We start from the raw sequence: 27,430 nt of genomic DNA, 5'->3' as shown, positions 1-27,430 counted from the left end.
CCTGCACCCATGGTAGCCTGGGCTTTAGCCTGGTGCTTAGGTCCAAAACTACAATAGATGCTCTTTAAAATGTAGAAAGAAACATCTATAGAGTAATATAGCCCACATACGTGACCCAGCCTGAGGCTCAGCCCAAACCGAACGTCCGAACCTGGGTCGGTCCATTTATGTAACACCCCAATAATAAAACTTTAGATGACCTACAACTTCGTATTTTTTTCGAGATCTGGTACCACATATCTATTTTTTATGATATTCTATCATTACTTAATTAGTTTTAATACTCCCTCAGATCCAAATTAATTGATGCAATCTCTATACAATGTAAAATAGACATTATATAGAGGCTGCGTCAATTAATTCAGATTGAAGGAAGTGCTCGTTTTATGTCATGAAATCATGAAACTCGGATACTCTATTTCAAAACCGAAGAAATTAGGGTGCATTCATTGTTTATTTGTAGAACTATAGATATGATTTTGAGATGTGCACGATCTGTCTCATTTGCTTTCAAATATTTAGTGTGCGCTTTTTCATTTGTGCAGTCACCATTTAGATAGCCAACAGATTAAAAAACCAGACCTCCGCCACCTTTGAGCGCCGTCCTGGCGTCCTCTTCCTCCCGACGGGACACGCTATAAATACACATGCCCACGCGCTCCAGAGCTCCCATCCAAAGCACTACACAGTGTGGCATTCCCTCTTTTGCTAGCCTCATGGCCTTCAACCAACCAGCCATAGCCATGGGTCTCCTCGTTGGCTTGGTCCTTTCCGCCATGGCACAGGTGGCGTACTGCGCGGGTGGCCGCACCACCCAGAACTACCGCGAGGCGCTGGCCAAGAGCATCCTCTTCCTCGAGGCCCAGCGGTCCGGCGTGCTCCCCGCCAGCCAAAGGGTCGTCTGGAGGTCCAACTCCGGTCTACACGACGGGAAGGCCAACGGGGTATGCAGCTGCCTACTGGAAATCTCAAATCTGGGTGCAACTAATTAATCTGTGTACCAGTATCAACATTAACTTCTGCATTTTCCAACCCAGGTGGATCTTACGGGCGGCTACTACGACGCCGGCGACAACGTCAAGTTCGGGCTGCCGATGGCATTCACGGTGACCATGATGTCGTGGAGCGTCCTCGAGTACGGCAGGCAGATGCAGGCGGCCGGCGAGCTCGGCAACGCCCTGGAGGCCATCAAGTGGGGCACCGACTACTTCGTCAAGGCGCACCCGGAGGCCAACGTGCTCTACGGAGAGGTAATTCGTACTTACTTTTCTGAAGCACTCGAGTGCATGCACGTCGGGTTTACGAGGTCATACGCGTAGTCGGTAGCTAACCAAGTGTACGCATTTCGAACGGATTCATGTGCAGGTGGGAGACGGTGACTCCGACCACTTCTGCTGGCAGCGGCCGGAGGAGATGACGACGAGCCGTCAGGCGTACCGCCTCGACCCCCAGCGCCCGGGCTCCGACCTCGCCGGAGAGACCGCCGCCGCAATGGCCGCAGCGTCGCTCGTGTTCCGCCGCTCCAACCCGGGATACGCGAACCTGCTCCTGCAACACTCCAAGCAGGTTTGTCCGTTCTAAACTACACTAACCATCCATGCTGAAATGATCCAATAGTTGATCCTGATGTTTCTTGGCACCATTGGTGGATGGCTCAGCTGTTTGACTTCGCCGACAAGTACCGGGGAAGGTACGACGCCAGCATCCCTTTGGCGAGGAACTATTACCAGTCAGTCAGCGGATACAGCGTAAGCAATCAGATCAGATGGACACTCCGCCATGCATGTTCAACATTTGGCATCCCGTCTTGATCTGGTAATTAATCCGAGTGGTGCGGTTTCAGGACGAGCTGCTGTGGGCGGCGGCGTGGCTGTTCCAGGCGACCGACGACCGGCGCTACCTGGACTACCTTGCTAACAACGCCGACGCGATGGGCGGCACGGGCTGGTCCACCGCCATGTTTAGCTGGGACATCAAGTACGCCGGTGTGCAGGTCCTCGCCGCCAAGATCCTACTGCAAGGCAGAGCCGGCAGGCACGCAGCCGTGCTGCAGCGGTACCGGCAGAAGGCCGACTTCTTCGTGTGCGCGACCCTCGGCAAGCAGGGCTACGGCAACGTCAAGCGGACGCCCGGCGGCCTCTTGTATCACCAGCAGTGGAACAACCTCCAGTACGTGACCAGCGGGTCGTTCCTCCTGGCCGCCTACTCAGACAGCCTCGCCGCCGCCCGGCAGGCCGCCGTGTGGTGCCCGGCCGGGGCGGCGTCGCCCGCGCAGATCATGGCGTTCGCCAAGTCCCAGGTGGACTACGTCCTGGGGAGCAACCCGAGGGCGACGAGCTACATGGTCGGGTACGGCTTCATTTACCCGCTGGAGGCGCACCACCGCGGCGCGTCCATCGTGTCCTTCAAGTCCAACCCGTCGTTCGTGGCCTGCAAGGCCGGGTACGCGATCTGGTATCCCCGCAAGTCCAGCAACCCGAACCTGCTCGAGGGCGCCATCGTTGGCGGGCCGGACGAGTTCGACAACTTCGTCGACGACAGGAACAACTACAAGCAGACCGAGGCGCCCACCTACAACAACGCGCCGTTCATGGGCGTGCTCGCTCGGCTCGCCGCCGGCCGCCGGTTTGATCAGTCAATTCCAGATGGTACGTACCCAATTTTTCAGAAGTTATTATCTCAGGCACCAAGCATCATTTGATATTCTGTTCTTGCAGGGCTTGACAACCAGACCTCAGTAGTGCCATCTCTTTCTGCTGGTAATAATCTACCTAACATCATGGCTTTCTAGATTCAGTTCAGAGACAGGCTTGTGTTTTTACAACCCAATCAGAGTTTGATTCTTCACCATGTGCGCGTTGCAGCGGCCGATCAAGGTGAGCACGCGTCACCGATCGTGATCGAGCAGAACGCGACGGCGTCATGGACGGAGAAGGGCCGGACGTACCACCGGTACGCGGTGACGGTGACCAACAGGTCGGTGAACAAGACGGTGCACGAGCTGTACCTCGGCATCGCCGAGCTCTACGGCCCGGTGACGGGGCTCGACAAGAATCGGTATGGCCACCTGCTCCCGGACACGGCCCCGTCGGTGCCCGCCGGCGGGAGCGTCACGTTCGAGTACGCGCACGCCGCGCCGCCGGCAAACGTCTGGGTCACCGGCTACAAGCTCGTCTGAACTGAAACCAATGCTAGCCAGTTTGTCAGGTTACAATTACAATAGGGAAGTTGGAGTGATGGGTCTAGTGACAATCTCTCAGTCATCCTCCATATTCCGTTATAATGAGCTAAACTATGCTAGGAGTAACTAGTGGCTGCGTGTTATCGTGGTTGAAAATGTAAGAGGAATGGTGTTGTTGCGCTATAAAGTATAAACGAATTGGATTATAATTAAAAACAATCTCGGTTTCATTTTTTAATTTTTAACAAGAAGCTAATCCAGATAAAAACTAAAGAAAGAGCTATACAGCAGAGAAATTATACAACAAAGACACCGCTACTGCCGTTGTGGAAAGGATTGGATATTCTAAATATACTAAACCTGGCCAGGTTTAGTTTATCAGGGTTTTTTTTTGACTTTTTTCTATTAGTAAAAATCGGGCCAATAGGGTAGTGACACGTTAATTTGTGGGGGAGCTAGCGGGGTGCGCTTCTGGATGCGTTTAGCGATTTTGCCGTGGATAGATGGTCAAAGTTTGGCTGTTGATTATAGATTGCAATTGACTGGTTTGTTAGTACGTTCGTATAGTCGGTCGTCGCTGAAATCGCTAGCACTAGGTACTTCGAGAGAGGCCTCGTCGATGTCAAGGCCACCACGGCACCGCCGAACAAGACTATAAATAGACTTCCTTCGCTCCGCCTCACCTTCCTCCCCGCTCCACAGCCGAGCTCCTGTTCCCTTCATCCGCCCTGGCCGGAGTGTGCCAAGGTGAGGAGCTGCCATGACCATGGATCCCCCAACCTCCTCTGCTCCTTCTAACCTCTTCTACCCCTCCCTGATGTGCTACATGCTGCCCTCGCGACAGAGACGACGGCCAACCTTTGGTTGCACGGCGCGGTGGCTCGCCATGGGACTCGACGGTACTGTCGCCGGCGCTCTGCACCTTCCTCCGGTGTCTCCTGTACGTGCCTAGATCACTCCCTGTACCCTGTCCCCGCTACAGCCGGTGGGCCTCCACATGTGGGATGAGAACGAGGGCACTGACGATCATGGCCAGTCCCATGACACCATGCCTCACCCACCACTTTCGGTGGCTTTCTGCTGCCCCTGCGTGGGGAGCTCAACATGGAGGGACTCGCCATGGATCGAGCATCGCTCTGGAGTCTAGACGCGGCTGCCCACTGCCCTGCAAGTTGACTGTTCCAACGCCCACCAAGTGTTTGACGTAATGTTTTGACGGCTGTAGGTAAAAGAAAATACGTTCTATCCAGAAGCTGTGTTGCTATACTCCTAATTTTGTGTTCTTCCAAGATATTTGACTTCACCATTAATAGATCAAAAGGACTTTCCTCAACCATGCACCATATATTGTTTCCACATTCATTTTTCTCTTATTAACTTAGTTATTCTCTTATTATCATGTTTATGATTTCCGCTGCAAAGTTTGATGACATGTTTCCTCTTATAGTGTTGATGAATGATGATCAAAGGTTATATGCGTGTTCCATCCCAAGCACAATTCTTTTTCTTTACATGTTCCTTCTGTGATATGTCTGCTTATGCAATGAGGCTCATGCTACTGGTGGATTGCAGCCTGGAAATATGTTAAAAGAGAGATTTACTGTCAGGAAGCCCTCCATAGGAAATAGGATGCAGTGTAAAATGGACTCTGCCTTAACCCTTGTTTGGTATGAACTTCATGGATGAGGCAATTGAGCTCTACACAACAAGCATATTTAATACATCAAGGTTGTTAGGCACAATTGTTCATGTAGAACCATCTGCTAAACTTACTATGACTTCCTTTCTAGGGTGCTCCATGGAATCTTCGAACAGATCAATGGATAAAGCAAAAAAGAGAAGTCCACACAGGGCTCTATGAGTCCTGCTGCTTCCGGTCGTCCTCCCCACGAATGTCGGGAGAAGCGGCTGCTACAGAACATATCGCACCCGCACGCTATATGCTCATGGGTCTTCAGGTCAGCTCCCTCTCAAGTCATGCATGCATCTTCTTCTGAGGAAAATTTAGAATGCATTTCAGTTAATTGTTCCATTACTGTGTTTGCAGGACAGAGATGGGAGGCTCTTCTACAAGCTCATGATCAACATCGCGGAGCTGCATATCCTTGTTTATAGAGATAATTAGAAGTTTGTGAGAAATTTAGTGTGCTCTACATCTAATTTCAGAGGAAGTACATGTATTGTAGTAGCATGCAAGTGGGTTCATGCCATTGTACATAGCAGGTTCCAGCTGCCGTATATCCTTACTTTCAGAGACAATTAGTAGTTTCTTAGAATTATATCTCATAGCACGAGCACGTGACTATGAGAGATTATTAGAACAGTAGTTCTACCTGCTATCACATGCATTTTTCCGTTAATTGTACAAGTTTACATGTACATCTCTGAATAAAGAAGAACCTTATTACTGAAGTTATAGAACTGAGGTGGTGTTGCTCTGTATATACAGGCTATTATTTGCATGCTTTTCTGAATAAGTGCAGCTTAAAATGAGTTGAAACCTAAGAGCAGACAGTTGCATGTTCGACTTCCGTTGTGCAGTACCATTTCTTGCAACATACTTTCAATTAGAATAGTTGTCGTGCAATATTTGCCTAGCTCTAATACCAACCATTCCTCACAAAATACATACACCCTTTTTGGTGTCTGAATTTTATTATCTGTTGGCGATCAGTCTTTCCTACTGCAGTTCTTGGATGTGCTATCCACCCTTCTCACTCTCAGGTTGTAGCAGCAAATGGATGGCAAGCATCACGAAGCATCTCAGCTCCATCGCCTCCAGTGGCGGCAAGGTCTGTATGCTCAGCCCAACCCCGATGCTCTCTGTGCATTTTATTTATACACCAAAATATACTGAATGGAGGACAAGTTCTACTTTTTGTTAATGGAGCTAGCTTGATTGATTTTTTTTCAGCATTAGCTTGATTGATTTAATCCCCGTGGATGTGCTACTTTTTGTTCATGCCAACGTGTATTTGTGTTAATGTCTACAAGGGAGCAAGTGGACTAGAAGGATGGTTGGACGGAGAGTAATCTGCTACAATGTTTTACATCTTTTATGGTTATTTCTTGAATCTGTGATATAACATATAATGCATTCTGTAGAAACCAAAATGATGTTCATTGCAGCTTCACTCTTTCTATGTTTCTTCCATTCATTTCTGCTTTGAGAAAACTCCATACTTGAAAAATGTCTCTTCATAGTTTCTTTGAAGTTTTTTCTGTAGTTTTCAGTCTTGGGTGCATGCAGTTTCTTCATGTCACATCTGAAATTTGGGGCCAGGTATGTGCATTCTAATTAGTAGAGCCTTCTCAGTTTATGATACTAAATGAGGTACTTCTATATATAGGTTTGCACCATGGCATTTTTTCCTGTGATTAATTGATCTTCATACCAAGAAAATCCTGTTCAAGGGATATCGTGCACTCTGATTTTCAGTGCTTTTTATGAGAAGAGGGTTGTCAAGTAATTATTTTTATTTTTGATCTGAACAACAATAATACTTTAGGATTGAAAAATGATCAACACCTGTGTAATATGTAGCATAAGTTGTGGCTCATGGTAGTACACAACATGGTTGAGTACCTGAGATGGAAAGCCGATCATTAAGATTTTTTTCCGAAGACAATCACTAAGTATTTTGAACATATTTTTCCTGCCATTTTTTTTTGAAATTGGTTGCTTGATTAGAAATACTCACTGTTATAGTATATACTACGGATAAAGTGTTGAGGTGTTGGTTATAGTCCGACTAATTTATATTACCATGATGTTCAGGTAGGTTGCTTTCTTGATGTCTTCTCCCTGAGTAATCGAGGAAATACAGACCTATCTTGCACGTTTTGAAGAAGCACAATCAGTCTTATGGTGTAAAAAGTAGTAGCACCTGAGGATTGTTAATCAAGGTTGCCTCTTCCATTTCTAGAAAGGCATGATGTCCTGACATATTTTAAGTTTGAACTGTGAACATTATTTTTAGGAAGTGGAACGCAGCAATATCGTAGAGATGTGTCCTGATAGAATGAAAGAAATTCCTCCGACGTATCCATCATTTTCCTTTTGGTGTTGTATTGTCCAAAGGACTAATGCCCATAAGGGAATTTTATAGAGTTGCAATGAAATTCATATAAGATTTTGATGCCCGTCTTTAGGAATCATATAGTGAACTACTGACACATCATCATACAGGTTGGTTCTCATCTTGGAACACAATTAAATGGAGATCAATAGCAAAACACGAGCTGCATAACTGTTAATGTAATCCTAGAATCAAGCTTCATCTATATATTTCGAAGTGGTTCATGATATTTCTGCGTACTATGGCTGTATTGTAACACATATGGGTTACAAACATATTTTTTTTGCGGGGTTACAAACATATTTTTCATGTCTAACTACTGAAATTTAGTACGGTTTCCTTGATACTATGGTCTGCCGAGCTGCCATTTCTACTTACGTTCGTGCGTGCGTACTCCTGGTAATAGGAAAACGTGGCTTCGGCTTGAATGGCGTTTTGGCTCCCGGTAGCGTACGGTCCCTCGTGAATAATAATAAAAAATATATAGTGAATGTTTTCAAAAAGTTCTGATTTTTTTTAAATGTTCGTGTTAGTGTCACAAGTATCTTTGCAAATTTTCATGAGAAATGGAGCAGGGGCGTTTCTTTGGTGGAAAAAATAAATTTTGCGTGACATTTTGGGGTAATATTTGGTGTTTATTTTGTTCTTTTTTCACAGGCCAAAATGTTTAATCTTTTTGCCTACAAATTTGTATGTAGTATTCGGATGTGACAAAGAACACATGGACTTCTTGTTGATTTTTTTTTTACATTCTGAAAATATTTTCATGCGCAGGAGCACGTGCTCCTGGGAGCACCAACGAACTTCCGCTTGTGGCTTTATTATGTAGCTTTATTAGTAGGAATGTCTGCCCGTCAAAAACAATTAGTAGCAATCTCTTGTATAGGAAGTGATCTCTTCCCTTTGCCTTGAAGTCAATGTAAATTTTGGGGTATCCTCATCTGTTACAAGCATCACTAAAGGCAGGTAATTATAATGGGATTGGACCAGCTCGAACGTGTCCGAATAGCCAATCTCCTTAATTGTAAACTAGGGAGTTTTTCAATTAAGTACCTAGGGCTATCGATCGCGCCTAAAAACCTTACCATCTCCGAATGGGAACCGCTGTATGGTAAGGTTGCCAATAGGGTTAGCCCATGGTGGGGACGCTTTATGTCTTCGGCGGCTCGGTTAATTCTTACCAACTCGAGCCTGTCTTCCCTCCCTCTTTTTACGATGGGGATGTTTTTGTTAGCTGATGGGGTGCATGCGAAGTTAGATACGCCGCGCTCAAAATTCTTTTGGGAAGGAGCGGGTCACAAAAGGAAATACCATATGTTAAAATGGGCGGCGGTCTGCTGACCTAAGAAGCATGGTGGGCTAGGGATCACTAATTCTAAACTTATGAACGTGGCGCTGCTATCAAAATGGTGGTGGAAGCTAGCGGCTAAGGAAGAGGGTCTGTGGGCAGACCTTCTGCGGGCCAAATACCTCCCGGACGGGGATGTATTTAACGCCAAGGCTTCGGGCTCGCCGTTTTGGAATGGGATCCAGGCGGTTAGACCAGCCTTCTCGCTGGGGGCGAGATTTGAGGTGAATAGCGGCAACTCGACTAGGTTCTGGTTGGATCGCTGGTTGGGTGACAAGCCGCTTTGGCCGGAGTTCCCGCAGTTATATCAGGTGACGGCGGACCCGCTACTTAGGGTGGGAGAGGCTCTTCGCGCTACGCCGCCTTTGATTAACTTTCGGAGACAGTTGAATGCGGCGGAATTAGCAAGTTGGGGCTTGCTTCAGGCGCGGCTGGAACAAATTTCGGTAAATCATGATGAAGGTACGGTTTCTTGGGACCTCTCCGTGTCTCGGAAATTCTCAGTGAAGTCTCTTTACAATAAACTGACAGAGGGCACTGCGTTGGATACTGTCAGGAACCTTTGGAAGGCTAGGGTGCCGTTAAAGATTAAGATCTTTATGAGGCAGTTATTTCGCAATAGGCTTCCGACGGCGGAGAACGTAGCTAAACGGAATGGGCCTTCGGACGGGACGTGCGTGGTATGTGAATCGCTAGAGGACGCGAACCACGCCATGTTCCAATGCGTTCTGGCCCGCTTTGCCTGGAGCGCGGTGCGACAGGTTTTCCAACAGAATTGGAATCCTAGCACTGGGTCTGAGCTGCTGGCTATTTTACAGGCACAGAGGGGTGCCAAGGCCAGGATCTTGTGGACCTGCGTAGGGGCCTTACTCTGGTCCCTTTGGACTGTGCGTAATAAAATGACTATGGAACATAAGTTTCCTTCCAATCCTACTGATGTTATCTTCAAATGCCATTTATTTTTACAGAGTTGGGCACCGCTGGGGAAGCAAGGTGATGCAGACCATTTGAAGAGCACTATGGAGAAGATCGCTACATGTATCCCAAGGCTGCGGCAAGCGAATTGAAGCGTATCTTGTTCCTCTAGGTCTTGTTTGTGAGCTAGAGTGGGTCGGGTCCCCTCTAAGTTTGTTGTTTTCATTATGGCGTGCGTGGCTGTTGTAGCCTATTGAGACTGTGGTGTTATGTGTGGTATGTGGCGTGCAAACCTTGGATGCTGCCTAAGTGGCTTTATTAATTTAAAGTCGGACGTGTCTAGCGTCTTCGTTTCAAAAAGTTCCAAAATTTTAATATAATCAAAACAATATTGGAAACGATTTTTGGAGTGTAATTTCTCATGTAGGCACTTAATTTGGAGTGTAATTTCTCACTTATGCACTAACTGCAAATCCTAATATGCTGCTATATGAGCTCTAGAGCAAAAAAAAATTATTATCAAGCCATGTTTGATAAAAGTAATGAAGTACACTCACATTTAGTCAGGTTCAATAACAGTAATTCTCGGTTCATGCAGAACTCAGACCCCTATTTCGAGATACATAGCTTATAACTTGACTCATGAATCCAGGATCTCTATTTAGTCTACTATCAGAGGTACCAAGGCCACTTTTCATTGTTGGATTAGTATATACTCCCTCCGGTCCTTTTTAGTTCGCATATAAGATTTGATTGAAGTCAAGCCTCATAAAGTTTGACCAACTTTATAGAAAAAGTACCAACATTCACAATCTGAAATCAATATCAATAGATGTGTCATGACTTAAAGTTTCATATTGTATAATTTTAGCATGGCAGATGTTGATATTTTTTCGTATAGATACGGTCAAATTTTGTGAAGTTTGACTTCAGAGGATTCTAATATGCAGAGTAAAAAGGACCGGAGGGAGTATCGTGTTCCCTCATTTACATAGAGCTTAAGACACTAAGGGCATAGGACATTTCTGCATCGTTACTACATGAGCATAGCTATGAAACGGACATGTCTGAAAAGGAAGCAAGTTAGGAAGTATTTGTCTCTTTTACTCCCTCTGTTCCAAATTACTCGTCGTGGTTTTAGTTCAAATTGAACTAAAACCACGACGAGTAATTTGGAACGGAGGGAGTAGTTGACATTAGTTTTGTCTTCCTCTGACCTACTCCCTTTGTTTCAAATTAGTTGATTTGGATTTATCTAGATACGGATGTATCTAGACATGTATAAGAGTATCTGATCTTTTCAAGTCATGGATAGTACGGTTTACAGTTGAATGTAGGGAATAATTTTTAACTTAGTATCAGACGTCGGTCTTACTCGCAGTATTAACCAAGGTAATTAAAAGGCCACAATGCTTGGTTATTTTCTTCCTGAAAATTGTTGTCCGGGAATATGTGGGAGAAGTCCTTGAATAAAGCACCAAACCAAACACACACACACACACACACACACACACACACACACACACACACACACACACACACACACACACACACAGAGAAAAAAAGAGATGTAGGAATCCCCAGCTCAAGAGTACATACGGAACAAAAAGAAGCTACTCCTGGGAGTCCTTACATTAGATCAAACCTCATCCTGTTGTATTGATTGTAGATCCGTGTTCATGGGTCCATCCAATGTATGACACCCCACTATTTCGAATCAGCTACTTACGAGCCATTCAGTATATTTATGCACTTCGTATACAAATTACAATACATGCAATCACTTTCTTGCACGGTGTGACTGGGGAACTCGGGGTTTCCCTATGTTGTATCCTTGATCAGCTGATGTATTTTGAGCCCCTACATCCCATTGTTTTGTACCCTCTCTGTCCGAAGTTACTTGTTGAAAATTAATGTATCTAGATGTGGTTTAGTTTTAGATACATCCATTTCTGAGACAAGTAATTCGGGGCCGAAATTACTTGCAACAAAAATGGATGTATCTCAATGTATTTTAGTTCTTTTTTTCGAGAAAACGCAGAAGATTTACGTTTCATTGTATTGAAAAGAAGGGGTTTGTAACAATCCTCCTAGGAGGCGAGTTGTAGGCAAATACAAGGGTATTAGTGAACATCCCAGGTTTGGGGCAGGATGACGCGGAGGCCAAGGGCCCCAGCTCTGGCCCAAAGGGCAGCCTCAGCCTTGATCGTGGCAATCAGGGAGGTGACCGAAGGGCGGTCTCCCTCGAAAACGCAGCCATTGCGATGTTTCCAGATCATCCATGGCACGAGCAGAGTGGCGGAGGCGAGGCCTTTGTGCATCGGCTTGGGCGCATTCCGTTTAGCCAAGCGCCACCAGTCGTGAAGCGAGACGTCGTTGTTGGGTGGTGGACACGGGAGGCACAGCCACGAGAGGATCTCATGCCACACCTGACGAGCGAAGGGGCATCCCAGGAGAAGGTGGTGCGGTGTCTCTGGGGCTTGATCGCAGAGCGAACAGCAGGGTGGGTGAGGCAGGTTACGGCGCGCTAGGCGGTCGGCAGTCCAGCAGCGGTCGAGGCTCGCAAGCCAGTGGAAGAAGCGCACCCGTGGTGGCGCCCAACACTTCCAGGTAAGCCTCCAGGCCTGGCAGTGGGCGGAACCGTGGAAGGTGGCGAGGTAGGCCGACTTGGCTGAGTACGCGCCATCCTCGGTCCACTTCCAGCGGAGGCGGTCCGGCGCGTCGTGGAGATTGGTTTGGGCAATCAGACGCCAGAGGCAGAGGTATTCACCAATCTCCGGGATACCAACCGTGCCCTGTATGTCGGTAGCCCAATGGTTTGCGTGGAGGCCGTCGGCGACGGTTCTGGACTTGCGGCGTCATTTGGGGATGCAAGCGTAGAGGAGAGGCGCGATCTCGCTAACGGCGCGGCCATTGATCCAACGGTCCTCCCAAAAGAGGGCACGCAACCCGTTCCCGATCGTCATGGTGGTGGACGCGAAGAAGAAAGCCCGCTCCTCATGCGAGAACTGCAGGTCGAGGCCGTGCCAAGCCCTCTCATCGATGTCGCGGTTGAGCCAAAGCCAGCGGGTGCGCAGGGCGAGACCGGTGCGCTCGAGGTCATGCACGCCAAGGCTACCGAGCTGGATAGGGCGACATACGCGTTGCCAGTTGACATGGCAGTTTCCACCATTGGCATCGGCGCGGCCAGCCCAAAGGAAACCTCGCTCGATCTTCTCGAGTAGCCTGAGGGTCTTTTTTGGCAGCGCAAGCACGAGGAGCCGGTGGACGGGGATAGCGCTCAGGACGGCCTTGACAAGGGCCAGCCGGCCAGCCTTGTTCATGAGCCAGGCTTTCCAGGAGGGAAGCCACCCGACCACCTTGTCGACGACGGGTTGCAGCTGGGCGGCGGTGGGCCGACGCAGCGTGAGAGGGATGCCCAAGTACGTGATCGGGAAGTCGACGATGGGGCACCCTAGGCGCTCGGTGACAAGGGCAGCGTCATCGGTGTCGCCTCGGATGAGGGCCGCGGCACTCTTCTGATAGTTGACCTGGAACCCCGATGCGCGCCCAAAAAGGTGCAAGATCTCCTTTACCGCCGTGATGTCGCCTGGCGTGGGGTGGCAAAAGAGGATCACATCATCCGCGTACAGGGAGATGGGCGGTATGGCGCGGCGGGGATGGAGTGGTTGCAAGACTCGGAGCTCGATGGTGTGGTAGAAGAGCCTCCCCAACGTGTCAACAGCCAAGACGAAGAGCTGTGGGGACACGGGGTCGCCTTGACGCAGCCCACACCTATGCCAGATCGGAGGTCCAGGGGCGCCGTTGAGGAGGATTTTAGTGCTGGCCGACGACAGAAGAGGGCGATCCAGTCGAGGAAGCGATCGCCGAAGCCGTGGCAACGTAGAACATCGAACAGGAACGGCTAGGAGATGGAGTCGAAGGCGCGCGCCAGGCCAAGCTTCAGAAGCACGCGTGGGGCGCCAAGCTGGTGCAGAAGCTGCGCGGATTGACGCACCAGGGTGAAGTTGTCGTGAAGGCTTCGGCCAGGGACGAAGGCATTCTGGACTTTGCTGACGAGGCTATTGAGCTTGGGCGCGAGGCGGAGTGACAGCAGCTTGGCGAGGACCTTGGCGACAAGATGAATCAAACTTATGGGTCTGTAGTCCCCAAGGTTGCTCGCATCCGCGCGCTTGGGAAGAAGAGTGATAAGCGCCTGGTTGAGGCAGCTGAAACCGCGGCCGCGGAGCGCGTACACTTGCTCGAAGATCTTCAAGAGGTCCTGCTTGATGATGGGCCAGTAAGAACGGAGGAATTCCGCTGTGAATCCGTCGGGGCCAGGCGCTTTGCACGACGACAAGCGCTTGATGGCCTGCCAGACCTCATCCTTGCTGAAGGGCGCGTCAAGATCATCCAGGCAAGATGGCACGATGAGCTGCGAAAGGTCGATGGTGCAGTCCCGTGGCACGTCAGTCCCAATCAGAGCATCGAAGTGCGCAAAGGTCGCCGCGGCCATGTCGCAGGGGTCGGTGAGGACTGCACCATCGACCGAAAGGGAATGGATCCAGTTCTTCTGCTTGCGGAAGGAGCACTGGCGATGGAAGAACGAAGTGTTCGCGTCACCATCTTTAAGGGACGCGATGTGCGCGCGCTGGCGGGCGATGGTTCGCTCAAGGGAGGCGAGGCCCAGGTAGGAGAGCTTGAGCTGGCGACGCAACCAGTCCTCATGCGGCGACAGCGGCCTATGTTCGAGCGCAGAGTAAAAGCGTAGGAGCAGCTCATGGGAGATCACGAGCTGGTCACGCACGTTGCCAACCGAGCGCGCGCTCCAGCTTGTGAGTTTGCGCGCGGTGGCCTGCATGCGTTGCATGAAGCACTGAAAAGGATCAGCGTCCTCCACCGAGTTCCATGCGCTGGCGACAATCTCCTGGAAGCCCGCGAGGCGCGTCCAGAACTCCTCGAAGCGGAAGCGTCGATGCATCGGGTGCATGGGCGAGCAGTCCAGCAAGAGGGGGGCGTGGTCAGAGACGACCGTGGCCAGACAACGCAAGTGATACTCACCATGCATTTCCTCCCAGTCCGCGGAGCACATCACCCGATCAAGATGGACCAGGGTAGGCGGGTTCTGCTCATTGGACCAAGTATAGCGCCGGCCGTTGAGATAAATCTCCTTGAGCGCGAGGTCGTTGAGAACACGCCGGAAACGACCCATCATACGTCGGTTGAGGTTGCCGTTGTTCTTGTCTTCATCCCGATAGATGAGATTGAAGTCGCCGCAGATAAGCCAAGGCCCGGGGCACGTAGCACGCACATCGTGGATTTTGTGGAGGAATGTGATCTTTCCCGGGTCATCTTGGGGTCCGTAGACAATGGTTAACCACCAGGGCACGCTGAAGCCATCGGTGGTCGCGACCCGGGCCGAGAGAGTGCTGGTGGTGAACATGGGGTTCGTGATGGACACGGCCCGGCTCTTCCAAGCCAACAGAATCCCACCACAAGTGCCGATCACAGGGAGGTAAACGTACTTATCAAACTCGGAGCCCAACGTCTCGAGGACAGTCGACGAGTAGATGAACTCCATCTTAGTTTCCTGGAAGCAAGCGATCGAAGCGCTGGAGGTTCCAGTAAGCGAGCGGATGGCGGTGCGCCTTGCGCGAGAGTTTAAGCCGCGGACGTTCCAGTTGATGATGCGGAGGCCGTGATCCATTGAACAGAAGTCGACGGATGGGCACGCAGCAGTGCGGCTATGTTGCAATCGGGCTTCCAGCAATCACCGTGGTGATAGGCGCCGTAGAAGGATCAGAGGGCAGCTCGCGGCCGATTAGCGCGGCGATGGCCTCCAGGACGGTGTGCGGGAGAGGCGCGGCGAAAACTCCCTCCTAGGCCTTCATGGCTTCAGCAGAGATCACCTGGTCAATGCCGATGATGCCCAAGGTACGAAGGAGCTGGACCTGCGCACGGCGCTCAGCGGTGGGCGGGGCGGCCGTTTTTGCCTTTGCGATGGAGGCAGAGCGACCACGCCGTGGCGAGAAGTTCAGGGGCTGCCGTCGCCGTTTGCGTCCAGGGTTGGGAAGGGCTGGACATGTTTGCTTGGTGGTGGCGGCGAGGAAGTCTCCCAGGGTCCAGGAGCTGATGGAGCTGGCGCGCTGGCGAGATCGACGCAGGGTAACAGGCGGCGAAGCAAAGCGTGAGGCGCTGCCGAACTGGATCGCGTGGGGTGCAGGGGCTGGAGCGGGCGACGAAGGGCCTGGGTGGGTTGACGATGGTGGGCCTGGAGGGAGGGGTGAGCCCATCAATGCCACCAGCCATGGGCTGGGGCCGCTGCAGAATGCGCCGGGGTGACTGGGCCGAAGAGGGGGCGCGGCCCAGCTCGGGCCTGTCGTTGGGGGCAGCAGGAGTTGGAAGCACGGCGGTTCGAGGTTCCCGCGTGCTCTCCCGCAGTGCGCAAGTGGGGCTGGGTCGCAGGTCAGCGGGCCCGCAACAGCAACAGGAGCTGACGAGGGTGAAGCCCCGCTTTGCCCCGACAGCGGATCATCCTCGGGGGCAATTGGGCGCTCCGCAGGAAGGGGATCTGGGACCTCACTGGTGGAGGACAGGCCGTCCTGATCCCCAAGCGCGCATGGACCAGTCGTTGGTGGCCCTTCCCTGGTTGGGTTGTCCCCCTGCGCGCATGGTGACACGCGAGACAGGCTCAGCGCGGGCCCGACAGCAGGAGGAGCGCAGATTGGCACCAATGCGGTGGGGCCAGCTGGCGAGGTAGGCACCACGAGCGCTTGGGCGGGTGGCGCGGCCGGCCTCGGATCCGCCACAGCCGTAGCTTTTGTGAGCGCGGCCAGAACCCTTGCACGCTTTTGCTTTCTTCCCCGCTTTCCTCTTTTGGCTCTGCGACGAGGGGGGTAGGGCCCAGCCTCTTTGGGCCATGCAGCCATGCATCTCGCAGACCCATGTACGGACGGCGGCGCACGCAAAGCGGTGGCGGCGCGGGATGCAGGCCAGCCGTGGGCAACCGCCAAGCCGTCGGCGTGCGAGCGACCATTCAAACGCGTCCAGCCGGCCGAGTCCACCGCTGAGCGCCGTGCGCAGGCATACAAATTTCTGCTGAAGCCATGACAAATGTATCCAGAACTAAAAATAAGTTCCTCTGGAAGGCATACAAATTTGGCTGAATGCCTTTAAAAATGAAATCATTTGTACTGTTCCAAATACCCCAGGAAATTAAAGTGATCAGCTCAAGGAAGAATTGCATGATAAAGTATGCTTTAAGTTGATTAATCTGTTCCTCAATGTCACAGTGCATCGGTGTCCAAATTCACATGGGACAAAAAAGGGATCTTTGTTTCCAGAACTCGCAAGACACATAGAACACAAGTGCAGTCTGCAACAAAGAAATTTTTCCTCTGCAGGAGTGCATTGGTATTCAATCTATTTTGGATTATCAGCCAAAAAAAAGATCTACTTGAGCTGGCAGCGGGAATTCCATAGCCATTCTCGTGCGTATTCGAGAAAAAATTCCATAGCCATTTAATGGCAGGAATGACAGTGGCCACTCCAACCAGCAACTTATAAGTTTTTGAAACCTTAAAGAGGAACTTATGAAAGTAATTTAACTCTTCGAAACCTAGAGGAACTTATGAGTAGTTAAACCCTAAAGAAACTTCCCTTCTTTCTTTCTCTTGTTGCAAACCGTAAGTGCATTCTGTGAATGTGATCATGAGCACCAAGCAGTATGCCCAGCCCGGCCGTTGATGGTGGACACTGTGATCATGAGCACCAAGCAAGCTCCCCCAACCAGAACTCACAACAGGAAGAGCATACTGTGAAAGGCCGGGCTGAATAACATTCAGTTGGGTACAACAATTGGCCTCTGGATAAGGGTAGTATAGATCAAACTCATTGTTGGCTAACAAAGAACTCTCTGCAACTAAGACTGTTGAGAGCCATAAGTTTCAGACAACAGGTGCTCTCTTACAAGTTCAATCCGAAATTAACCGGAGCAACTATTGGTAATTGAGGGTTAGCCAAAGCAGGATCTATGATTCGGTTGCTTTTCTTCTCCTGATTTTCTGATCCAAATCCTATTTCATTGATTTTCTGACTGGAATTCAAGAAGGAAAACAAGGAGAAATTGACTTGAAATTTTCCTTTTTGTTTCCAGTGGTGTTGTGCAGGAGCAGAGAGGGGTTGTCAGAGAACGGTGGTAGTACAAACTACAACAAGGAGCTTATTACTTCAGTTAACGCTTAGGCTAGTTTCCAGAATCTAGGAAAGTACAACAAGAAGCTTATTATTTCGGTTCCGTCTAATCGACAATTCAGTTAACGCTTAGGCTAGTTTTCAGAGTCTAGGTAAGCACAACAAGGAGCTTATTGTTTCATCAACTGTATTTCTATGATGTATGTAAAATTCTTACAAACGAAAATTATATACATGGAAAGAATCAACAATATACATGATCGATGAGAGAAAACAGAACAAAAACATAGTCTATAATATTCTGGTACTCCTACTTCATGTTCTAACAATGGTTATTGGATCACTTGTACAGATCATCTTCATCCTCATCAGCTGCCGCGGAGGTGTGGACAGCAGCTTCTGCTGCCTGTGGCTGCGCCGGGAAGCAAAACTCGGTGCCGAACCCCCTAGACTGCTGCAGCGTCTGCGCGAACGACTGGTACTTTCTGATGTCGGTGTCGCTCTCGCTCCGCCTCGCGTACTTCATCGACTCCTCGAAGTGAGCCGCCTTTATTTCAGCCACCTCCTCCTCTTCCTGCCCGCCGTCCACCTCCATGGTGTCTTTTCCCATCCTCTACCTCTCCATGTCCTTTTCAATGTCCTCCCTGATGGCGAATTTGCACGCCCTCTGGCAGATCTCCGTGATGTCGGCGCCACTGAAGCCGGAAGTGAACCTTGCGAGCGCACCGAGGTCGACGTCCTTGGCCACGGGAGACTTCCTGAGGCATGCCTTGAAGATCTGATGCCGCGAGGCCTCGTCTGGTAAGGGGATATAGATGAGCTGGTCTAGGCGGCCAGGACGGAGCAACGCCGAGTCAATAATGTCCGGCCTATTGGTGGCGCCGATGATGAAGACCGTCTTTTTGGCATTCATGTCGTCCATCTCAGTGAGCAGCTGGTTCAGGACCCTGTCTGCCGCGCCGCCGGCGTCGCCCACTCTGCCGCCCCTTTGAGTTGCAATGGAGTCGAGCTCGTCGAAGAACAGCACGCACGGCACGGACTGATGCGCCTTGTCGAAGATCTCACGCACGTTGGCCTCGCTCTCACCGAACCACATGGTGAGCAGCTCTGGCCCCTTGATGCTGATGAAGTTGGCCTGGCACTCGTTGGCGATCGCCTTCGCCAGCAAGGTCTTGCCGCAGCCTGGTGGCCCGTAGAAGAGGACACCCTTGGACGTCGACATGCCAAACTTCTCGAATTTCTTTGGGTGCTCAACCGGGTACTGGACGGTCTCTTGCAGCTCCCTCTTGACGCCGTTGAGGCCGCCGATATCGGTCCAGCTGACGTTGGGCACCTCGACGACGGTCTCACGTAGCGCAGATGGGTTCGTGCCGACGAGAGCCGTCTTAAGGTGGTCATTGGTGACGGCCATGGAGTTCAAGATCTCGGCGTCGATGGTGTCGTCCTCTAAGTCGATGACGTCCATCTTCTCCCTGATGCACTGTAGCGCCGCCTCAGTGTAGAGCGCGGCCAAGTCGGCGCCGACGTAGCCGTGTGTATCCTTGGCAATCACCTCTAGGTTGACATCCAAGTCCAGCTTCATGTTTTTGGTGTGGATGCGGAGCACTTCGAGACGCCCGACCTCGTCCGGCATGCCGATGTCGATCTCGCGATCAAACCTTCCGAAGCGCCTCAAGGCAGGGTCGATGCTGTTGGGACGGTTCGTGGCGCCCATGACGATGACATGCGCGTGGACCTTCATGCCGTCCATCAGAGTCAGTAGCTGGGAGACGATGCGCCTCTCGACCTCACTGTGAGTCTTCTCCCTATTAGGGGAAATGGAGTCGATCTCGTCGATGAAGATGATGGAGGGCGCGTTCTTCTCGGCCTCCTCAAAGGCCTTCCTCAGGTTACTCTCGCTCTCTCCAGCCATCTTGGACATTATCTCCGGGCCGTTGATAAGGAAGAAGAAGGCCCCCGTCTCGTTCGCCACCGCGCGGGCGATCAACGTCTTGCCCGACCCGGGAGGGCCGTAGAGGAGGATGCCCTTGGGAGGCTTGACGCTAATGGTCTTGAAGATCTGTGGATGCCTGAGTGGCAGCTCGACGAGCTCCCTGATCAGAGTTAGCGGTTTCCCCATGCCACCACGTCGTCGTAGCCGATGTCGTCAAGCCTCTCCTCGTCCTCCCGTTTTACCGGCTCGCCCTCGCAGAAGATCTCCGTGTCAGGCGCCACGATGCAGTACTCCATCGCGGGGTCGATCTCCATGACCTTGAACTCGACGCTCCGCATGCCGCCACGCACCAGGAAGAGGTCACCCTTGTGAAGCGGGCGGTAGGCTTCCACGAAGTAGGGCTTGAGGTAGGCGTCGAAGAGGTTCCCCGCGATGCCCTCAACCGTGTCGTCAAGAGGAAGGATGTGCACGCATCTGCCAAACTTGGCGTCGTGGCACAGGTGCACAGACACGACGTCGGTGATGCACACGCGCAGGTTGGAGCGGGCCACCTTGTTGATCCTAAGCTTGTGCCCCTCGCAGGTGTCGTCGGGTAGTGCCAGGCAGACCGTGTTGTGGCGGCGCTTGTTAAGCAACGCATCCTTTGGATTCAATTAGTGCTGCCTATTATGATCATTATAGCTTAGTGCTAGAATGTGGAAGGTCTAGAGACCTTTCTCTTAATTATCCACCATCGCTTGAGCTGTAACTGAACCTGTACTTGATGTATATAAACTGAGCAATACTAGTGTAAGCCATCACGGCATTTCCATCTAGCTGACTTGGTATACAGAGCAAAAAGATCCTATCCCCATGGCCGGCACCGCCGCTGCCGGCTCCAGCTCTTCAGCTCCGATCTCTGTCACGTCACTCGCCAACCTCATCACGATCCGTCTCACGCGGGATAACTTCCTGCTATGGAAGACCCAGGCCGTTCCTGCCCTTGCCGCAAACGGCCTGTACGGCTATGTCGCCGGCACCGTGGAAGCACCACCGCACACCATCATGCAAGGAACCGGTGAGGCAGCCGTCGAGGTGGCCAACCCGGAGTTCCTTCACTGGTACCAGCAAGACCAGCTCGTGATGATTGCTCTCCTAGGATCCATGACTGAGGATATTCTTGGTCAGATGACACAGTTGATGACCTCTGCTGCAGTTTGGACTGCTCTCCATGACATGTTTGCTTCACAAAATCGAGCTCGTGTTATGCAACTAAGATACCAGCTCTCTAATCTGAAGAAGAACGACCTCTCTGCGTCGGAATACTATCGCAAGATGAAGGGGTTCGCTGATGCCATGGCCTCCATCGGCAAGCCCCTATCTGATGACGAGGTGCTTGGGTACATGCTCGCTGGGCTGGGCTCCGAGTTCGAGCCTCTTGTTGCGTCGATCACGACACATGATGACCCCGTGAGCCTCAGCAGCTTTTATGCATTTCTTCTCAGCGCTAAAATTCGTCTTGAGCAGCAGAACTCAACTGGAGAGATCCATCCCTCTGCCAACGCTGCAGCACGTGGCAGGGGTGCACCTGGCGGGCAAGGCGGACAAGCTCGTGGTCGTGGCGGGCGGGGTCGCGGCAATGGGCGCTCCAACCTGAAGTGTCAGGTGTGTGGCAAGTTCGGCCATGACGCGCTTCACTGTCGCAATCGCTTCAACCACGCGTACCAGCCGAAGGAGCACCGCGAGCGCTCCGGCAACATCGCCAACACCGGCTCCTACTCCGTGGACATGGAATGGTACGCGGACACTGGTGCCACCGACCACCTGACGAACGATCTCGACCGCCTAACCGTCCATGAGCGCTACGGTGGCAAGGAAAAGGTGCACGTCGCCAATGGGGCAGGTTTGTCTATCTCACATGTTGGTCACTCCACTATTTCCGGCTCGTTCAAACCTCTTTATCTTCGCAACATTTTGCATGTTCCCCGTGTAAACAAACACTTGCTATCCATGCACAAGTTAGTCTCTGACAATGATGCTTTCACTGAATTTCATCCTCACTTGTTTTATCTAAAGGACCGAGCAACAAGGAAGGTTCTTCTTCACGGTAGATGTCGTGAAGGTCTTTATCCGGTGCCAAGCTTCAAGTCCTCACCTATCGTGTCTGGTCATCGCGCCTTCTCCGGTGTCAAGCTCTCCTCGGATCTTTGGCATCGAAGATTAGGCCACCCATCCAAAAGTGTCATTGAGTCAGTTCTTAGGTCAAATAAATTTGCTTGTGCACCTTCGATCGAGTCTAATAATGTTTGTGATGCTTGCCAACGAGTTAAGGTCCATCAATTACCTTTTCGAGATTCGAGTCATGTTACTCATGCTCCGCTTGAAATTATTCATTCTGATGTTTGGGGACCTGCTATTACCTCTGTTGGAGGCTTCAAATATTATGTGAGTTTTTTGGATGACTTTAGTCGTTTCACATGGATTTACCTTCTCAAGAGAAAATCCGATGTCGAGCAAGCATTTTACACCTTCCAAAAACATGTTGAGCGCTTGCTTAATACTAAAATCAAAACTGTCCAGTCTGATTGGGGTGGGGAGTACCATCGCCTATCTAGATATTTTCAGCGGGAAGGCATTACTCATCGTGTATCCTGCCCACACACCTCACAACAAAATGGCATCGCTGAACGCAAGCATCGCCATATCGTTGAAACCGGCATCACACTCCTCGCTCATTCCTCTCTCCCAATCCGTTTTTGGGACGAAGCCTTCATTACCGCTTGCTATTTAATTAATCGCATGCCAACTCGTGTTCTTCAAAACACCGCGCCACTCACGTGTCTTCTTAACGAGAAACCAGATTATACTTTTCTCCGTGCCTTTGGATGTGCATATGCTGGCCGAACCTCCGCCCATACAATAATCGTAAACTCGATTTTCGTTCCCGACAGTGCGTATTCTTGGGCTATAGCTCTATACACAAAGGCTACAAGTGCCTTGATCGATCAACTGGCCGTATTTATATTTCCTGCGACGTTGTTTTTGATGAAGAATTTTTTCCTTTTGCAGCCGCATCTTCCACTACTCCCACCACCACACCCATTCTTCCTACACCTCCTTCAGTTTTTCCTGTAGCCGAGCCGGCCGTAGTGGATGATCGCATGCAGAGATATGATTTAACCTTACTTTCTAATGCGTCGTCAAGTCCTTCTGATGTGCATGCAGGTTCCAGCGACTCGACGTCCTCTGGCTCTATGTCGCCATGCACGCCGCATCGTCGCCATGCAGACGGGCCAGCTCCGACGTCCCCCGTCCTTCCGAGCGGGTCGCAGACTCCAGCCTCGTCTACAACCGAGTCTTGCACCTCGCCTGGCCCAGACACGAGCTCTCCTGGCGCGGCGTCCCTAGCGTCTCCGACTTCGCCGAGCGAACAGGAGCCTCCTGCTGCTCCAACTCTGGAGCAACGTCCGCCAGCTGCTCCTGCCACAGGCACTTCACATCCGATGATAACGCGTCTCCGAAATAACGTCGTGAAGACGCTGGTACCCACGGATGGCACCGTGCGTTATGATCCTCGGCGTTGGGCCTTTCATGCTGAGCCACGCACGTACCGCGACGCACTCCAGGATGAACAATGGCGCCCCGCCATGGAGGCCGAGTTCTCCGCTCTTCAGCAGAACAAGACATGGACTTTAGTTCCACGGCCGTCCGGAAAAAATGTTATTGGATGCAAATGGTTTTTCAAGGTGAAGCACAAGTCTGATGGTTCTCTCGACAAGTTCAAAGCTCGTCTAGTCGCACGCGGCTTCACACAGCAGTACGGAATTGACTACTCCGACACCTTCTCACCTGTGGTTAAGCCTGCAACCGTGCGACTCGTGCTCTCTCTTGCAGTTTCCCATGGATGGCAGCTTCGTCAGGTTGACATTAGCAATGCATTCCTGCATGGTATTCTCACTGAAGAAGCTTATATGCAGCAGCCACCCGGCTTCCAGGATCCCTCGCGTCCAGATTATGTGTGCAAGTTGCATAAAGCTTTATATGGCCTGAAACAGTCCCCTCGTGCCTGGTATGCCCGACTGAGTGAACATCTTCAGCAGCTGGGTTTCTATCCTTCAGCAGCTGACACATCTTTGTTCATTTTTGCACGCGGTGGTGTCACCATATACATGCTGGTTTTTGTTGATGATATAGTCATTGTGAGTTCTTCATCATCGGCCATGACACGACTTCTTCAGCACCTCTCCGTCACATTTCCTGTGAAAGATCTTGGCTTTCTTAATTATTTTTTAGGCATTGAGGTGCTTCGCAATTCCGGGGGAATCACTCTTAATCAGAAGAAGTATGCTCTTGATCTTTTACAGCGTACAGACATGGCGAATTGCAAACCAGTCTCAACACCGATGTGCACTCATGAGAAGCTTAGTCGGGAATCTGGTCATCGACTGTCCGAAGATGAAGCTTTTCGTTACAGAAGCACAGTTGGCGCTCTCCAATACTTGACCTTAACACGGCCTGATCTCTCATTCGCCGTTAATAAGGTGTGCCAGTACTTGTCCTGTCCGACTGATATTCATTGGGAAGCAGTGAAGAAAATACTTCGGTTTGTGAAAGGGACGGTGTCGACCGGCTTAAATATTCGGCGCTCGCCTTCAACTCTATAGTGTGTTCACGGATGTGGATTGGGCTGGCTATAGCGATGATAGGCGTTCTACTGGCGGGTTCGCAATTTTCTTCGGTCCGAATCTTATTTCATGGAGTGCACGCAAGCAGCCGACCGTGTCTAGATCATCGACAGAAGCGGAATACAAAGCTTTGGCAAATGGTACGGCTGAAGCAACCTGGATACAATCATAAAGGAACTACGTGTTCCTCAGCCTCGTGCGCCCGTCTTGTGGTGTGACAACCTCGGCGCAACATATCTCACGGCGAACCCGGTGTTTCATGCCCGCACGAAACACATCGAAGTTGATTTTCATTTTGTGAGAGAGAAGGTAGCCATGGGTGCTTTGGAGGTCAAATTTATTTCTTCAGCAGATCAAGTAGCTGATGCATTCACCAAGCCTCTCACTAAGGTTATGCTTACTCGATTACGTTCCAATCTAAACCTTAGCACAGGTTAAGATTGCGGAGGAATGTTAAGCAACGCATCCTTTGGATTCAGTTAGTGCTGCCTATTATGATTATTATAGCTTAGTGCTAGAATATGGAAGGTCTAGAGACCTTTTTTTTTAATTATCCACCATCGCTTGAGCTGTAACTAAACCTGTACTTGATGTATATAAACTGAGCAATACTAGTGTAAGCCATCACGGCATTTCCATCTAGCTGACTGCGCTTGCCCTTGAGCATCACGATGTCGCCCTTGAATATGGAGAGCTTCTCCATGGTGTCTGGGTGAAGGGTGCACACGGAGTTGTCGTCGTTGGTGGCGGTCTCCTCCACCACCAGCCGGTTCGCCGCCTTCTTCGACGGCGCTGCGGTCGCCATCGCCTTCAGCTCTCGTAGTCTCGTTGGTCGACTTGCTGCTCTCGTGTATTACTCTCGTGGATCTCGAGCGCCAGGCTAGTTTGCGTTGGTGTTGAGGTGAAGAGGATAGCTGGGGGTCAGCCCCCCTTTTGAAGGCCCGGCCTGAAGAAATCGACTCGGGTTGGAAGGCCCGTAGGCTCGCGCACTTCACAGGTTCCGAGTAGAGATCGTTCACGTACGTCATAGCCTGGATTAACGGTGAGATGGATTCGTACACGTACCTGACTCTTTTCCAACCTGAATCATTTTTATCTGATGAAAAAATTAGTATACTTTGTATACGATCAAAAACGGAAAGAACCGTTTTCCAAATAACTGTGCCTAGCTGCGTCATCATTGGCCTGTCCGTTCTATGTGAGAGTATGAGACTTTTTTAGCCTCATCTAGCCTAAAAAATGTTTTATATTGTGATATGGAGGGAGTATTTTTTTTGAACTGGGAGCACTGCGCAGCCGGCTGAAGGATGTCCATGCCCCCAAATCTTATTTAGCCCTTAAGCACTGGATACTAGTGTTCTTCAACATGACGCACACCCATGTTTGACCTTGGGCTTGGCTCATTTAACTCTTTTTTTTAGAACATACGCCAGGCGTGCTAGGTTCGCTAGTTCGGCCGGTCCGTGAAAGATTTTTTCCTCACCGGTTTTAAGAATCTTCTAGAAACTTCTATCATTTTTTTCAGAGAGGCTTTCTCCTAGTTCATTCCAAGACGAATTTTGTACATTTTTTTGCTTTTCCTTTTTTTGTTTCTCATTCTCGCAAACTTTTCTTAAATCTACAAATATTTTTCAATTTCTTTAGCATTTTTAAACTTTAAAATTTTCAAATTCATGTACTTTTTTTAAAATCCATGAAAATTTTCAAAATCCACATTTTTTTCAAATCCATGATTTTTTAGAATTCGTACTTTGTTTTCAAATTCCCTTCATTTTTTGAAATGCATGAATATTTTTAAACTTTTGATTTTTTTTCAAATTTATGAACATTTTTACGATTGTTTTTCAAACTCGTGTTTTTAAAATTTGAAAAAAATCGAATTTGTAAACTGTTTCAAAATTTGTGTTTTTTCTCAAATTTTATGAATCTTTTTAAATTAATATTTTTTTAAAGTTTATGAAGTTTTCAAATTTATGATCATTTTTGGTTTTTATTTATTTCAAAAGTCCAGAGTCAACCAGTCCATCGATCAACTAGGTGTAGCTGGGTCGGCCCACAACACATCGCGTGTGAGCGCCAGTTGGCGTGCTAGTGCCGTGAACGCGGGCTAGGAGGTCTCGTCCGTGCCATTCCATGGAATTTTATATGTGTTCAGTCCGAATGTGTGAAATTTCCTTTGAAAATATTGTGACTTGGAGGCTAACTCAGCCCATTTAGAAATCCATATTTGTTTACCTTTTGCGTGCCACATGTGAAAGTATAATGTTGTAATTTTCTTGCGGGGTAAAATGTTGTAAAATTTTGCACATTCAGAAAAAGAAAGAACCCGTCCCTTCTCAATATTTTTTCCTAGTTGATTTGCAAAAAGAACAATTGTCCCTAGATGTACTAACAATGACATGTTCCTTTTAGAGGAGAGTGTTGTCGTTGTGAGATGCAAGACGGAGAACACCGATTCAACCCATCGATTGTTTTTAGGGAAAAGTCAGGAACCGACTATAAATAAAGCCATTACAGTGAGTTCACCATAACTCATAATGCAAGACATAAAAACCAAGTGTAGATCACCAGGATCAAGACAAAGACACGCAGGCCAAGCAACAGAGAAGGATAAATCTTAATGGCTATTCTCATCAGGGGTCTGGGTGATAGAGGAGGCACGGATCTTGGAGACCGCCAAGATGAAAAAATCAACACCCACAACTTTAATGAGAGGTCTCCACTGTTGGACAATGACAACCATTTTGAGCAAACAATTAGAAGGACGGTTAGGGAATAAGTGTTCAATCATAAATTTGTTCCGGGTGGTCCATAAGGACCAACCGAAAGTGGCAAATGCAATCCGGAACACATGAGAAAATTGGCCCAAGTAATTTCGTAAGATGTCAAGTAGTTCATCTAGGCTAGTCGGGTTCCAGGAAGTCCAAGAACGATCGAACGCAGCTCCATATAAGTTAGCTAAAAAACAGTTAAATAGGATGTGCTTGGTGGTCTCATTCTCCCCACAAAGAGAGTAAGCAGTGGAAGCATGTGGGCATACTGCTTAAGGATTTGATTACTAGCCGGGCGTCGTCGCCTGATGGCTTGCCCAAGGAAGGTATTGATCTTAAGCGGGATCCATGCGTTCGATAGACCCTT

The 27,430-nt window shown here is 49.9% G+C and overlaps 1 protein-coding gene, 1 long non-coding RNA gene and 1 pseudogene across 2 annotated transcripts; 2 read left to right on the top strand and 1 right to left on the bottom strand.

The window, feature by feature from the left end:
- The first annotated feature begins 704 nt into the window (after positions 1-704).
- LOC119267586 (endoglucanase 2-like) lies at positions 705-3,394 on the top strand. The gene is made up of 7 exons (XM_037549001.1): positions 705-944; positions 1,038-1,250; positions 1,366-1,566; positions 1,659-1,748; positions 1,844-2,648; positions 2,718-2,759; positions 2,865-3,394. Exons 1-7 carry the CDS (start codon positions 717-719, stop codon positions 3,176-3,178), a joined length of 1,893 nt encoding a protein of 630 aa, XP_037404898.1. The 5' UTR covers positions 705-716; the 3' UTR covers positions 3,179-3,394.
- Positions 3,395-3,878: 484 nt separating this feature from the next.
- LOC119267587 lies at positions 3,879-7,302 on the top strand. The gene is made up of 3 exons (XR_005132498.1): positions 3,879-3,928; positions 4,026-5,139; positions 5,229-7,302. It is a non-coding gene; the product is annotated as an uncharacterized LOC119267587 (long non-coding RNA).
- A 10,733-nt stretch (positions 7,303-18,035) lies between these two features.
- Positions 18,036-25,097, bottom strand: LOC119267585 (annotated as a pseudogene).
- Between the last annotated feature and the right edge of the window lie 2,333 nt (positions 25,098-27,430).

The sequence above is a fragment of the Triticum dicoccoides genome, chromosome 3A (genome assembly GCF_002162155.2).
Source record: "Triticum dicoccoides isolate Atlit2015 ecotype Zavitan chromosome 3A, WEW_v2.0, whole genome shotgun sequence".
NCBI classification, from domain to species: domain Eukaryota; kingdom Viridiplantae; phylum Streptophyta; class Magnoliopsida; order Poales; family Poaceae; genus Triticum; species Triticum dicoccoides.
This window is presented reverse-complemented; position numbering and strand designations above follow the sequence as displayed.